We start from the raw sequence: 15,758 nt of genomic DNA, 5'->3' as shown, positions 1-15,758 counted from the left end.
TGTTTCTGGGACTGCTGCTGTTCCTGCTACTACTGCTGTTTATGTTGTTGTTGACAATGGTAGTAACGATATGGTGCAATGTTTTTGTTTGGTTTAATAAACGAGTATGGAGCTTATTTAACATTATCAATAAATAGATAGTTTACACTGCGTATGCTGCACTTGACGATATGACCATAGATATTAACATTTATTATAATGTCAGACATAAAGTCAGGTATTTAGTCGACCCTAGCAACGAAATATCGCGATGTTCCCAGTGAAGATATTTTGGTATTCCGCCCAGTGTTTTTGAAACATAGGGCGATGTTTTGTATACTCTGTCGTCGTTTGGAAAATGTTTTGAAAGCTTAATGTATCAATATACGGTCCACTAAGATGGAACCATTGTCTGAAAATGTTAGCATTCCTTGGCTTTAAAAGTCTTCATCTTTCCATTTATCTATTGAGATATCCAGTCCCTATGTCTGCAAAGTTATTCTTAATTCTCTTTCTTTCGCTGTCTTTACTTTTGAGGGGGAGGGAAGGCTTCGAGGTAGGGCGTAACTGTACTTTTGTTTTAAGAAAGGTCGTGTTAAAATAAATACATTAATTATAAGATCAGCTTAATAAGAAGAATGAATTATAAATGAATGAATGAACGAACGAACAATCGAACGAACAATCGGACCTACGAACGAACGAATGAACGAAAATTATTACATAAAGATAATACAATACAGATAATACAACAAATAAATAATACAATAAATAAATAATACAATAAATAAATAATACAATAAATAAATGAATGAATGAATGAATGAATGAATGAATGAATGAATGAATGAATGAATGAATGAATGAATGAATGAATGAATGAATGAATGAATGAATGAATGAATGAATGAATGAATGAATGAATTAATTAATTAATGAATGAATTAATGAAATAAATAAATAAATAAATAAATAAATAAATAAATAAATAAATAAATAAATAAATAAATAAATAAATAAATAAATAAATAAATAAATAAATAAACAATCATTAAGTCAAAATATGAATAAATAAAAACAAGCAATCAATCAATAAACATATAAATACTTTAAAACTTTATAAACTGAAGAGGAATGAAATACCAAAACATAGATAAAATGAACATAAATGTTTAATGTGAATCGTCAAATACACCAGATGCGTCTATTTTTCTAATTCTCGTCGGGGAAAAAACACCACGTATGCTAAAGTGATAGACTTCCAGGAAGGATACAAGACAAACAAATTTGATGGACAGTAAAATCCCAGGAATCAAGAAATTATTCGCGTTTCTTCTTTCGACGTTCTTTAACATTTGGTTGTAGGAAAAACATATGTTTGAAAAGCTTGGTAAATTAAGAAAATAAACATTCGCCTGTGTTTATTTTTCATTTGGTTAGTTTTTGCTGCCGATGAAGAAAAAGCACTTAAAACATACATTTCGGCAATATTACGGAAATTTTATTTTCCAAGATTTGCAAACATCGATGTACCATCTTTACTTGTTACAACAAAACCTTTACCAGTCCATGAACGGAACATTAATGTTAAAACGTTTTTTTTATGACAGACAGACAGACATACATACAGACAGACACAGACACACAGACAGTTTATTTCGACTTGTACAGTGTACATCGTCATCAGCATATATTTGATACTGATCACTGTCAACGTGTATGCATAATAACAAACAATGTAATACAAACATGAATGTGTTGTACAGAAAAACAATCTAAATCAGAGAATGAACAAATTTTACAATATTAAGTTATAAAATTAATTAATGTGGATCTTAATTTAAGCGAATCTTTAACTAACACACATAGTTTAATAAGCTCTGTTCTATTATTTGATTGCAATGGTTGTAAATATTTAAATACAGACGGTCTTGTATAATAGCATTTCTTAATAATTATATTTATTCCTAAATCATTAAAGGATTGGCACACACAGACAAAGTGAAATTCATCCTCAATATCACTGGAATTAAACAAAAAAATGATTATGATCAAACAAGACTGTATTTACATTAACGGTGTCAGGAGGTGGTTGCACCCGGGTGCTACTCCGATATATGGGCAGTAGTTTGCTTTGACAAAGCATACATGCCCCCTTCATTCACCTGGACAGAGACGATAGTGGGCATCTGATGATGGCATGGTATTGTGCATTCGGAACTCCTCGGCCATTTTCTATCGAAAACGACCTCAGTTGTATATGGACGGTTTACAATGTCAGAAATATGTATACTTTTTCTACGCTGCAAGTAGATCGCGTAGTAATTTCAATTTAGCAATTAAACTTAATGACTTAACTTTTGGGAATCTTAATTACGTTTGCAATAATACACTTAACTGGCAATCAATTTAAACTTAGATCTACAAATACAAGCTCAAACAGTACATTCAATTAAATTATAATTTATATTTTTACGAACTACTTCAACTGATGTACCGGCATACATCTGAGGTTGTTTTCGATAGAAAATGACCGAAGAGTTCCGAATGGGTATTGTGTCGAGGTATTGTGGTTACTGCGGTGGCCTTGGTCTCGTCGTCCGCTGCGGTGTCGTCGATATCGGCATGGCTATAACTTTAACTTTGGCCGAACTCAAAAATAACGCTTCAAGTTTTTCATATAAAGTTTAAAACCCATATTGCCAGAAACAGGAAACAAACCTTGTTTTAATAATTATTGAGTTATGTCCCTTTTGGACTAAGAAGAAATAAAAAGACGCTAGCGTTGGCCTAGCATCCGTTTGACGCTTTGTTTTCAATTTCTTAATTACTTTTTTTTCTTGAATACTTTATTGTATCTTGAATAAGCCGAGGAATGTTTAAAGTGACACTCTTATTCAAAATTAATACAAACACTTGTATAACCAACATAAATTTTGAATGATAAACCTTTAAATACTTACTAAATGATGCATTTATTGAAAATATTAATGACTGATAAAAATATTGTAACCAAGTATTTAATAGCTGAAAACGCCAAAAAATATTAAATGATTGGTGAATGCGACCAAAAAAATAGTGCGATCTACTATAGTCTCACAAGGTAGAAATACTGGGTTTTCTGCACCTTTCTTTAAATTGAAATTGGTATCCTTCATAAAAACCATTGTTTTTGACATTCAGTTATCATTTTTGGTATATTGAAACAATTGTATTAAAAGTGGTAAAAAATTGGGAGTAAGAGAGCATCATTAATGTTATTGTTTTATTCTCACAATAATAAAATAGATATTGAAAACGTACGCTGTGCTGTACGGTAGTCTATCTACCAACTCATTAAACATATCGTCTAAAAATCAACACGAATACCAGAATTCGCCCAACCTGGACACGCTAATGCACGATAATCTAATAACGAGCGATATATCAGGGTATCTAATGACTGCTAATAGTTTTATCAGCACAATTAACGGTATTCAGTGCCATATGAAGATAATTTGTCAATCATCTGGTGTATCAAAACATATAGAGAAAGGCTTATCAGCCATTAAGCTTTCATTGATCCGTGGGCATATGGTTGGTTGCACGTGGAATACGGTAACTAGCGATGGTCCTTTGGGACGGCACGGGAATACACTGCACGAAAAATATGGAACGAAATCATCACAAAAACAGTAGGTGGTCTTGATAATAAGAATCCAACCAGTCTCAACAGTCTCCATGGTTGTATTGGTTTGAAACACATACACACACCCTCCCCCTTAACCCCTATTTTTAATATTTCGAGAAGTTAAAGAGTCACTCTTGCTCCCAAATGAGATTTACCACAATTGATACAATTGTTTTAATATACCAAAAAAAGATGAATACATGTCGAAAACACTGGTTCTTATGAAGGATACCTAGATTAATTTTGAAAGAAAGGTCAGAAAACACGGTATTTTTACCTTATGACACGATAGTAGATCACCGTAAATATTTTAGCACTCACCAATCATCAAATATTTGTGCGTTTTCAGCTTTTATATACACAGTTACAATCGTGTTACCAGTAATTAATATTCTCCATAAATGCATTATTTAGTAAGTAGTTAAATTTGATGTTTGTTATACATATGTTTGAATTGATTTTGAATAAGAGTGTCACTTTAAGACTTTCCGTATGGAAAAGCGATACATGTTTCCTGAGCGCTTTATGTGGAACCTGACTGGTCACAATGTGCATGAACCAAAAACTGTAAAACGAACATCTTATTCATTAACTGTATGTACGTCTACAAGTACTTCCGTTCTGTAATCGCCATGTGTCTTGTATGAACGTAGGAGGTTCACAAAGCACATGACAACGTGTCAAAATCGTTAATTACCGCCTTAACCTCGTGGCAAATCACTCTAAAAACTCAGCAGGCAATATGCGTGTCCAATTTACACGTGTTTCACCAATTAAACGCATGTCTATCATCTTTCACTAGACTCGTTCACGTGTTAAACGGCACTCAAAATCATTATTTTGTAACACAGAACCTCTTGTTTTCTAAACAAAAACAACAAAATTTGTAAAACACCGCATTGATATGTATAAAGAGGGGAAGAATGTGCGAAAAGTCAACAATCTCTGTCGTCGGAGTAAGTTTCTACTGTCAATGTTTGCTTGCTTACCTTCGGTTGGTATTATAAATATTTTCTTGGGTATAATTGTAAATATTTCCACAGAATACACAACACATGACAAACAAACAAAACATTTCTTTAACATAACAAAACATAACATATTGTTTATTCGGCATTAAATGTAACCGCATTCATAGCCATAAAGCATATACAACATATTGTCGTATTTAAAAGAGCAGTCATAAACAGTACAAAGAGAAGTATTAACTAGCGGATCCAGGGACGATGGGGGGGGGGGGGGGCACCTGGAGCGCGTCCCCTTAAAAAGTTTTCTTCTTTATTCTAATATGGGAGGAAAAAAGAAATAAATTACGCTTAAAATGCACCATTTCGGACGAGAAATCGTTATAGTTTTCTTAGAGAAGATTTATCATGGAAATTTATTGAATTCAATGAATTGTAAGTTTTGTAAATTAAATGTATTGAGTTGAATGCAGTATATAGTTCAATGTATTGAATTTAATGAAATATATTCAGTGCAATGGATTGGATTGAATTCATTGAAATACATTAGTTCTGAGATAATATAGGGTATTTTTCTGTAGCAAAAGTATATGATTATATGATTGTATATTTTGAGCGTTCTACAGAAGAAATAAGAGCCCGAAGTGAGAGCGCAGCCCAAACGAGGCACAAGTCATATCGCCCTGGCTATTAATGAATTTGAATGATGTAGATTCCTTGTACTATTGGCATACGTATATTTCCACCAGGTCTTCATTTATATACAATTAATTTATATTAAATATATGACCGATTGTTTTTACCAATTTACCCTTTCAACAGATGACTGTATATTTTGTAAAGGAGCCTGCAATAGGAACATATAAACAGCTGCCATGACTTTCCCTTTAAACATTTCAAAGTTTAAACAAAGAGTTTTTAAATTCATAAGTTAGAAGTTGAAGTTATTTTCATACTTGGCTGATGATTTGTAGAAAACCACAAAACTCGTGCAGGCAAAACAGAACAACGCCCAAGCTTTTCACACGCCTATCTGTCAAACCATGTTCGACATAGTTTGGTATTCGTCAAAAGGCAGTTCGGATTAAAATAGTTCGGATTTTGCCCAAAACGGAATAATGAGAGCAAAATAATGTATATGCCATGGTACTGAAGAATGAAAATGAATAAATATGATTATGAATATGAATAAGTATGATAATGATGGTGGTCTTGTTAGTGTTGATGATGATGATGATGATGATGATGGTGATGATGATGATGATGATGATGATGATGATGATGATGATGATGATGATGATGATGATGATGATGATGGTGAGGAGGAGGAGGAGGAGGAGGAGGAGGATGAAGTTGATGAGGATTACCAACATTCGGCCCAAACTCTTCGCTACCAAACTTTTCTAAGAATAAATGTTGTCCCATCAAACTCTGCTATATTACAAGTGGGTAAATTTGTTTTTAGTTCATTCGTCTACAGACAGTTTTCTATGGCCGCTACATTGCGGTTAAAGCATTTGAGTTAGCCGACAACAGACATCCTACTTTTAATCCGGGCCAGTCGAATGGTCGACAGACACAGTCCTAAGGCTGTGACCCCGGGAATGGGCTGCTGATTGACGCCCAAGGGCCATCACTGGATGATGGACGGGTATATATAGGTGAAACCTTTGAGGCATATACATTAGTCCCTATGTTGTCCAAAACTGGAAGAATCTTTTTATTTGTAGCAATATATGCTATTTTGGTACACTTGCACTTGTTATTATTTTAGGTGTTTGTCAAAAATTGAAAACATAAAGTTACAATTGATGACTTTATTCTAGACATTCAATATGATGCATGAATTTATATTTATCTTTAATACTTGTCGTATCTTTTGTAAGTCTGTGAAACATTTCACTTCCGGGCGTTCGTGAGAATATGTGAGGGGAATTGTAGAAAAACTTTCCCCTCCACTCCTGTCATTCATTTTCGTCGTTCTCAAATACCGAACTAAGAACTTCGTCCATCATTCGCTGCGGAGCTGCCAAGTTGATATTCGGAACTGTTTTGACAAGAACTGTGTCAAAACGGAATGGAAAGAAAATATGTTGATGCAAACACCAAAAAGGTCGATCTTCATTATGTATTACCTTTTTAACTTCCAATTTAAGGCCTTCTGCGCGCGCGTGCATACGGTTGGAAGTCATCTGCACGCGCTCAAATGAAAACTGTGTGTGGCGCGCACTTCTCACGTTATGTGCGGCGCGATAATTAATTACTGCTTACTGAAGTAAGTAAACGACTCCTAGAAAGTAATTTATTTTCTCAGAGTGATTTCGAACGAAGTAGTTGTTGACAGCAGTGCATTTTTTTCTTTCAAAAGAATCTTCTTCCACCAGAAAACTTGCATTTCCAATTTTCCCCTAAGCCGCACGGTGTAAATACGAAACGTTGAACTTAATTGATACGAAATAGAATGGTATTTACCCAAATTCACATTCAAACATAAATCCAGACCCCCTAACATAAGTCATATATCGTCAAGAAAAGCGAACGAGCGGCACTTTTACAGCTCATCACTCGTGTAAGCACGTGTATCGTGTCACGGGCCGCTGGTAACGTGATAAATTGCCTCCACGGAACTTCTGATGGATGGCGGGCTGAATTTTCTTTCTCTGCATTCCTGCAAGGGTCCATAGCCGGTCGCAGACATGTCGACGGTAACGGTTCTTTGACAAAGGTTACTTGTTTGTTATTTTTTCTATAACACGCTGTTTCCTTCGATTTTTTGCTGAAAAATGTACACCTTGAATTTCACATGTATAGTTCCTCTAGTGATATACATGTTGACAATTTGTACCCGCTTCGTCCACCGTGACCGAGGGTCAACACACTAGACAAGGTGGGTATTCTATGCAGTAACCGATAATATTGTATTGTTTTTGTTGTCATCATCCTTAAACTATTTACTTCTTATCTTCATGTATATACGGTACTTTTTCACAACTTAAATGATGACTTAAAATCCTACGTGAAGGAGCTCCATATAAGCCTTTTGGCTCATTCTCAATCATTAACTGGTATATGTATGTTGTGTATATATTTCATGCTACAAAAAATACTGTTTAAACCAAAAACGTAAGTCTCGTACACTTGAATGTGGCACACTTTTAGCCGATGTTATATGGGCATGGAGGGCCTTTACCACTTGCAACGCATGTTGACTCTCGTATTTGTGTGCGCTCGTCCGACCCCCACTATTCTACGAACTAATGATCAGAGCATCGTCGGCAACCACGATACTAAATTGCGTTATATTTCACAACGAAACTTAACCTAGGTGTATAGCGGGCGTATCCGACAATGGGGCAGGCTTAGAAACCCATTGCACTAAATCGCTCATTTCGTTTTCGAAAAAAGTACTTCCAAAGATGCATAATTATTACAAAGATTTTTAATATTTCAACACATGTTCTACTAATTACTTTGTAACCGGCATACGGTAACTAATTACTGGTGAGCATTGTTCGATCAGTGTCGTTCGGTGCTTTCATTAACATCCGTGTCAAACGAACGCTTGAAGTAATGCCTCGGATTTCGTTTGGAATATTTTGTTTTCATACCGCGTGAAATTGCTATAATTTCATAGATGGTCTTGTAGAAAATGATGTTAGGGTATGTTATGGAGGAAGAAAAACAGTAAATAGTTTCATGTTCTTGTTGTTTTTTGTTTATTAACAGTATGTTTAGCGATATAGATGATAAAACCATACATCACACGATATACATTTTACATGAAGATAATCTGTGAATGATACAGAAAAGGAACTTTATGGGAACGCAACTTTTGTATAAAAATCTGTGCCGTGTTAAAGTGATTGCAGTAATAAATAATTCTGAATGGAATTTAAAAGAAAACAATATAAATAAAAACAGTATATCTTTCTTCAAAATCAGGTTTAATTAATGATCAGATATTTGATAAAAACTAAATTGATTTGTATTCATAAGACTGCATTAAATATTACTTAGACAAGATAATAATAATAATAATAATAATAATAATAATAATAATAATAAAGATCAATTGAATGAGAGAAACTATTAGAAAAACCCCATAAACATCGCGTAACCTGGAATTACTTGACCAGAACGATGTTCGCATGATAACTGCAAACCAACAAAAAAAACATGAATATTTCATGTATAATACATTATCAATTAATGATACTTTACTTTATTGCATGTAAATAGCGACATGCAAAGTTTGCAATATATATATAATGATACTAGAGTGTCACATATTATAACGTGTCATTCTTTCATTTTCGTATTACTCACATACGAATGGTTTCAGTCACAGCATCACAGTCATAATTTCAGAAATAGAAATTCAAATCAACATCCGTATAAATACTAATTTCTCTGTGACTCTTATTACCATTCTCATTGGTTACTCAACCGCCTTACTCTCGTGCACTAATTCTGATTATCACGTGTTACGTTCAATAAATTAAATATGATTAATCAGGATAACATTACAAAACTAAATCCTAGAATGTCTCTGATCGTCACCTGAAAATATAAAAGCAATGATTTTGAAAAAAATAAAATGAGAAAATAAATAGTTAAAACTAACTAGATGCATTAGAAATTAAGAAACCAAATTAATTTTAAATTTTCTGAAAAGGTTTGTTGCTATACAATTTAACAATGGGTTGGTATTTTACATTTGAATTACCCGATATAAGTCTACATATCTTCTTAACACAAATTCTTAGTTTTCATTATTTGTTTGGATTACTATTTGGTATTTTCGTCCTGCCACATGGCGTGGTTTTGTCCTGCCACATAGATTGATTATTGTCGTATTTTCGCCCCGCCATTTGGCGCATTGTCGTATTGTCGCGACAAAAAAGACAAAATGACATAAACTAGCAGGTATTTGATTTCAAACGCTATGTTGTATGTACTGTATGCTTTTACTATTCTTGTAGACATGCATTATCAAAATTAATGACAATTTACGATATCTATGCGTTGAATAAGAAAAAATCTATTAAAATTAAGTAAGTAGTTTTGTTTCAAACGGCACTTTCATCGATTTTTTAAGAAAATGCATTCATACACTCGGTTTTCAATGGCGGTAGGTCTTATTAGTGGAAATATACATTCATTACTGAGCCAAACCACGTCTCAAAGAGGTCTTGAGCTTGACTGACAAGAAGCACAATTCTTCCAGGCATTCTTATACACTTCCTCACTATAACTGAAGTAATTGTAATATTGTTTTATCAAAAACATCACCTGTTTAGTTCATTTTATGAGACGACGCCTGTTAAAAGGGGTACAAAGATGCAAAAATGGCATTTGCAGTTTTGGGTATATATTAAAAGAGTACTTCAATAGAAACATTTTGGCGAAAAAATTCAGGTCAAAATCTTAAGTACTTTCTTTATCTTATTGTGTTGGTTTTGTTAGACTATTGAATTCACAAATCAATTATTCACAGATGTGAAAATGTGATGACAAGTTTCACATTTTATAGTAAAAAAAATGTGAATGTTGTGCTCGATAGGGCAATTTCCACACATATCGAAGCATATTTTTCACATTATCTTTTTTTGTATGGTTTTGTCAACGATCACACTTTTCACAATTGTATTCGTCTTTTTTCTGATGATTTGTAAATGTCGACCAATCGGTCAGTAGGTCAGTAGACAAATGTTTGTCCGTTTAGTAACTCAATAAACCTAGGACCATTGAACTTCATTTGTTGGTTGCATTGAATCAGTAGACAGCCTCTATTTTATTCAGGGTCTGTAGGTGAAAGGTCAAGGTCATGGTCAACAGTGATATGAAAAATTTGCATGAAAACGGTTAAACTAAAAATCACGAATCCTTGGTGTTAAAGTGTTCTTTATGTTCCCCTTTTTGGCTCTAAAGGTCAGAGTAACTAATATTAGCCTTTGACACTAAGTTTGCATCCGAGAACTGTTCGACCTAGGCTCATGAAACTCCAGTGGTAGGTCGACCTTGACCAAAAACAGTAACCTCTATCGTTTTCAGGGTAAATATAAAAACTATGTCCACGAAGGAAATCAAGAAAGGTTTGACGTACGACAGTTAAACTTTCGGCGCATTTGTTCAGAAGTCAGATCGTACAAAGTCAAGGAGCAAATAGTGTGTTAAAATACAGGTTAGCACTACTTTTGAAGAATGGAAATGATGGAAAATAAAACTGTAGTGGTTGGAAATAATTTACTGGTTGGGTGCAATTTTTGGTTTCAGAGTCAGTAGGTAAAAAATATCATTCACAAATTTGTGAAAAATGTTATAATAAATTAGAGAATGTTGTAGTTCAAACAAGGGTTCTTTTCAGGTTGTTGCTTTCCGTAGTTTTAGAAAAAGGACGTACTAGTGTTATAGCCTAGGAATTGGGAATATTCGCGTCGTGTTTTTACAAAATTAGGAGTTTTTGATAATTAATTATGTGTGTGGCAAAGTTGAATGTACTCACAAACCTTTTTTCATCAATTCCTTTGTGGGCTTTCATAATTTCAACAACAATCGAACAGAACTTCTTCAATTCATTCATTTGTTTACAATTTCTGATTCAACGCCGCTTTGGCAAAAATCATACTTTTGAGCATATCGAATAAAGGCCATAAAAATGACCAAAAAAAGTGTTAATAACTTGTGCCATTTGCCACATGATTTAAAGCTGCACTCTCACAGATTGAACGTTTTGACATTTTCTTTATGTTTTGTCTTGGAACGAGCCATTTTTTGCGAAAATGCATCGAAACCAGTTATATAAGACTGCTGACAAAAATTTAGAATGCAGATTTTTTAATTTAAGTTCAAAAATTGATGTTTTATGCTTTTTTCTTAAACCGTTAGTAACGGTATATCTGTGAGAGTGCAGCTTTAAAAAGGCCTGAGACTGAATAGAATAACAGGAAAGCTTGTAGCTTCGCACTCACCTATCCGACCAGTACGCATAATGTACGGGATTAAACGGCTCCGTCTGTTGTCTGCACGAGAATGTGAGCGCCCCTGGTGACGCCATAGCCCCATACTCCCCCAACTGGCCAGGATACCCGCTTCCTGTTCCTCCGCCCAGATGAAACCCTGTCAGGAAAGCAAAAATAACTGTGATACTATAGTAATGTAAATTCTTTGCAATTGGGCACGAAAAAGTGACAACACACCTGGCAGACAGAATTAACCGCCAACGCACCGCAGACCATGATGAAGCATTTGAAAACAAGTTTGAAATATTTTTAAACTTATTTAACCAATTGCACTTCAGCTTTGCCATTTGTTTGACGAGTGAACAGAAACTAGGGACAATCCTTTGTAAAATGTTCAAACTAAGAATATTTGTTGTTGTTGTTGTTGTTTTTATATATGTAAAGTATCCTCATGTAAGTTTTCTAGAGTTTTATCTTTATTTTTCTTTAACATTTCAGAAATTATGATTTACAAAACACACTATAAAGAAATATTGAAATATGTAAACACACTGATATTCAGAATGCATAAAGGATGCACGCACGGTAAGTTTATGTTTTAGTTATGTCCGTTTGTTATTCTGATGGTACTAAATTCAATAAAAAGAGTATTAAAAAATATTTTATGTCATGTTAAGGTAGTTTGTATATGTGTATGTAGTCAAAATATTCATTTTTCTCTAGCACCGAAGTATCACAAATGCATGTATATGATTCCAGAAAAAATAGTATTATAGAATCGTTAGTAACACGTTATATGTATTTAATTTCCAGTCGTATTAAAAATAAATAACTACATTCTTACTACAGCAACTACTGTTAGAATGCTCATAGGTACGTGTCACTCCTAATCATCTCCATAGATTATTTAAAATCTATTGTTTCTTGATAGGTGTCTGTATCATGTAAATTGAACTAAAATGTTGTAAATGTTGTCAGTAGGTATTCGTGATATTATGTACATAAAATGTTTATATATAAATAGGGTTATAGGTTGAGGTTTATGGGAGGGTGCTTCATCCTGTCCTATTTAATAGCACCCTTCTGCCCTTATGAATTCAAACTATTTTTACATATTCGGTAGTTAAAACCTAATATTACTTCAAATTTTTTAAAGTGAAACTCTTATTCAAAATCAATACATACAGATCTATAACAAACATCAATTTTGAGTGATACACCTTTAACTACTTACTAAATAATGCATTTAGGAAAAATTCTAATTTCTGATAACAAGATTTTAACCGTGTATTTAATAGCTGAAAACGCAAAAATATGAAATGATTGGTGAATGCTAAAAGATTTACTGTGATCTACTATAGTCTCATAAGGTAGAAATACCATGTTCTTTGCACCTTTTTTCAAATTAAACTTGGTATCCTTCATAATAACCATTGAAATTTATTCATCCCTTTTGGTATATCAAAACAATTGTTTTAATTGTGGTAAATCTTATTTGGGAGTAAGAGTGCATTTTTAACATTCTCTATAAACATCAATAAACCAGTATAAACTATGCAACATTAAATAGGTTAAAACAGTTATAAAGCAGATTAATTCTGTGATTTTTTTAATTCTGCAAGAAGAATTAAAATAATATTTTTGAATTCATACCATTAGGAATGACTGTGCCAAGAATGTGCATCCATTTACTCTCCTTTAATAATCGTTTCCAATTGTTCTCAATTTTATCAATTGGCATAAAAGAAAAATCATTGATACTGTGGTCAGGAGCATTAAAATGTTCAGACACAGATAGTTTATACTGGTTTATTGATGTTTGTTTATGATAGTTTATACTGGTTTATTGATGTTTGTTTATGCATTTATATTGCATTTTACCAGTATAATTGTATCTCTTTAGATCCTATAAGACATTATTTTGCGCAAAAATGTATGCTATATTTTGACGAAATCAACGTTGACGCCATTTGATGTTGACGTCATTTCCTGTTCATTATATACATACAACCTGATGAAGGCCGAATGGCCGAAACGTTGTTTCATAAATAAATAATTTGTGTTGAAGTTGGACTTCTTTAATTATCACCATAACATTCTCTATGAAATTCATAATGCTTTATTTATTCATTGCCCGATACAATGTCATTTGTCCATTTTCTGTAACAGAACTTAGCTAAAACACTAATACATATAAAATATGAAATGTAATTTGTGCCTAGCACAATTTGCCCTATTTTTGTTTGTCTTCTTTTTATTACCAACGCATTCAAGGAATTCCTTTCCTATCTTCCTCGAAATTGGTGCAAATATCATACAGCAATGTGCTAAATTTTTGTAAAGAAAATTTCTTTAAGAAATACATTTCAATGTTCACGTACCTGTATTGAGAGAGCTATATCCACATGATCCAAGGGTGGACCCAGCGCCCATGGAACGCCCCTGCCCACACGAGTTATAGTTCACGTTCACTGCTCCCGGCCCAGGGGTGGGACTGTGCCCCGGGAGGGCCCACGAGTGGTAAGGGGAGTACTGTGAATATGGAGGTGGTGAGAAATAGTTCTTGGCGAAGGGGAACTGCCCTAGCGCGCAGTGTGTAGGATCACCGAAGAAAGATTTAGACAGCGCGATAGCTGGACGATACGGCCGCTTCATCCGGCGTCGGCGGCGGTAGTTGCCTTTTTCAAACATATCTTCGAAAGCCGGATCTAGGGTCCAATAATTCCCTTTTCGCTCACCACCTCCCTCGCGGGGAACCTTGACAAAACACTCGTTCAGACTGAGGTTATGGCGGATACTGTTTTGCCAACCTTTTTTATTTTTCTCGTAATACGGGAATTTGTTGGTGATGAACTGGTATATTCCACTAAGGGTCAGTCTTTTTTCGCCGGATTCCTTTATTGCCATAGCAATAAGGGCCACATAGGAATATGGCGGCTTGATATTAGGGTCCTGGTCCTTGTTTTTGGACTCTGGAAACAAAGTAAAATATGTTTCTATATCTTTTATATTAAATTAAGATTCATAATTGAACTTAAATATATAAAATAAAATATATATGTTTATAATGAAAGTCACTTGGAATGTATATTTTATATACATTGTATCCCATGACTTTGTTTTATTATGTGTAAAGTGAAACTAGGTACACGAATATGTGTACTAACTAACGAACATGTCAGTAAATAAATACAAATGTGTTTTTCTTTTTCTTTCATTCTTTGAATAAAATTAATGCTTTATTATAACATGATTCTTTGCTCACGACAAAACTGCATAAAGCTGCACTATTTTGATCTACTTAAGATATTTTGTGGCGTCAAAATGGCTTGAAGTTAATTTCAACTAAAATTATTATTTATTTTTGGTATATTTTGAATTTATGAACTGTCTGATTAAAGGACACTCAGACAGACGGACGGAGGGACGAAGAATATGTTAAAATAGAGAAAAATATTCCGTATTGAGAATAAATATAAGAATTTGCTATTGGCACAAAACACATAAATTATATAAAAGTTTATTTACAACGAGTAAATTAAACAATCCGACATAATAGCGCACCATGTTTCTTTTTCTCCGTGGAGCTTGTGACTTTGTTCGTATCCTTACTTCCGGTATCCGGAGACATTTTCTCCAGCTTTACAATATAATTAGTCTCCTCCATCACCGCGGATTGCTCGTCCGTATGTCTCAGATTTTCATTGACGTATTTGTCACATTCTGACGTCACCATTTGTAGCCCTGCATTGTTTGTGACGTTGTTCGATTTTTCACAATTCCTTTCCAGAATATCGTGATTAAGGCGTTTTAGTTTTTGTTCGTGACTGACCAACGGCTCAGGTTCGCCCATATCATCTTCGAGGTCGTCGCAATGTTCACTGACAACTTTGTCCAATTCTGATCCGAAAGAGTGGTCAGCAATGTTGCTACTGAATTCTGGGAACGAGCGGACATGGGTACTGCTACTGATGGTGTTTATTCCGTATTTTGGATATGGTAAATTTGTGTTGTCACAAACTTGTTCCGAACTAAAATAATTTCCAACCTGGTATTTTGAATTCTGATCACTCAATGTGTACCTAGCGGAGGTAAAATCCATTTTCACCAACACATGAAAAATGAGCGATGTCAAGAAATGAAGAATGTCTGTTTTGAAATGCTACGCGAATTGAAACGATG

The 15,758-nt window shown here is 34.0% G+C and overlaps 1 protein-coding gene across 1 annotated transcript; it reads right to left on the bottom strand.

Moving 5' to 3' along the window:
- Nucleotides 1–8,921: 8,921 nt before the first annotated feature.
- On the bottom strand, nucleotides 8,922–15,758 carry LOC128203547 (forkhead box protein fkh-2-like). Its single transcript, XM_052905002.1, has 4 exons — nucleotides 15,141–15,758; nucleotides 13,958–14,548; nucleotides 11,586–11,733; nucleotides 8,922–9,174 (listed from the first exon to the last, which is right to left on the bottom strand). Exons 1-4 carry the CDS (start codon nucleotides 15,676–15,678, stop codon nucleotides 9,171–9,173), a joined length of 1,281 nt encoding a protein of 426 aa, XP_052760962.1. The 5' UTR covers nucleotides 15,679–15,758; the 3' UTR covers nucleotides 8,922–9,170.

Source organism: Mya arenaria, chromosome 9, assembly GCF_026914265.1.
Source record: "Mya arenaria isolate MELC-2E11 chromosome 9, ASM2691426v1".
NCBI lineage: Eukaryota > Metazoa > Mollusca > Bivalvia > Myida > Myidae > Mya > Mya arenaria.
Note: the sequence above shows the minus strand (reverse complement) of the source record. Positions and strands in the feature narration are given on the sequence as shown.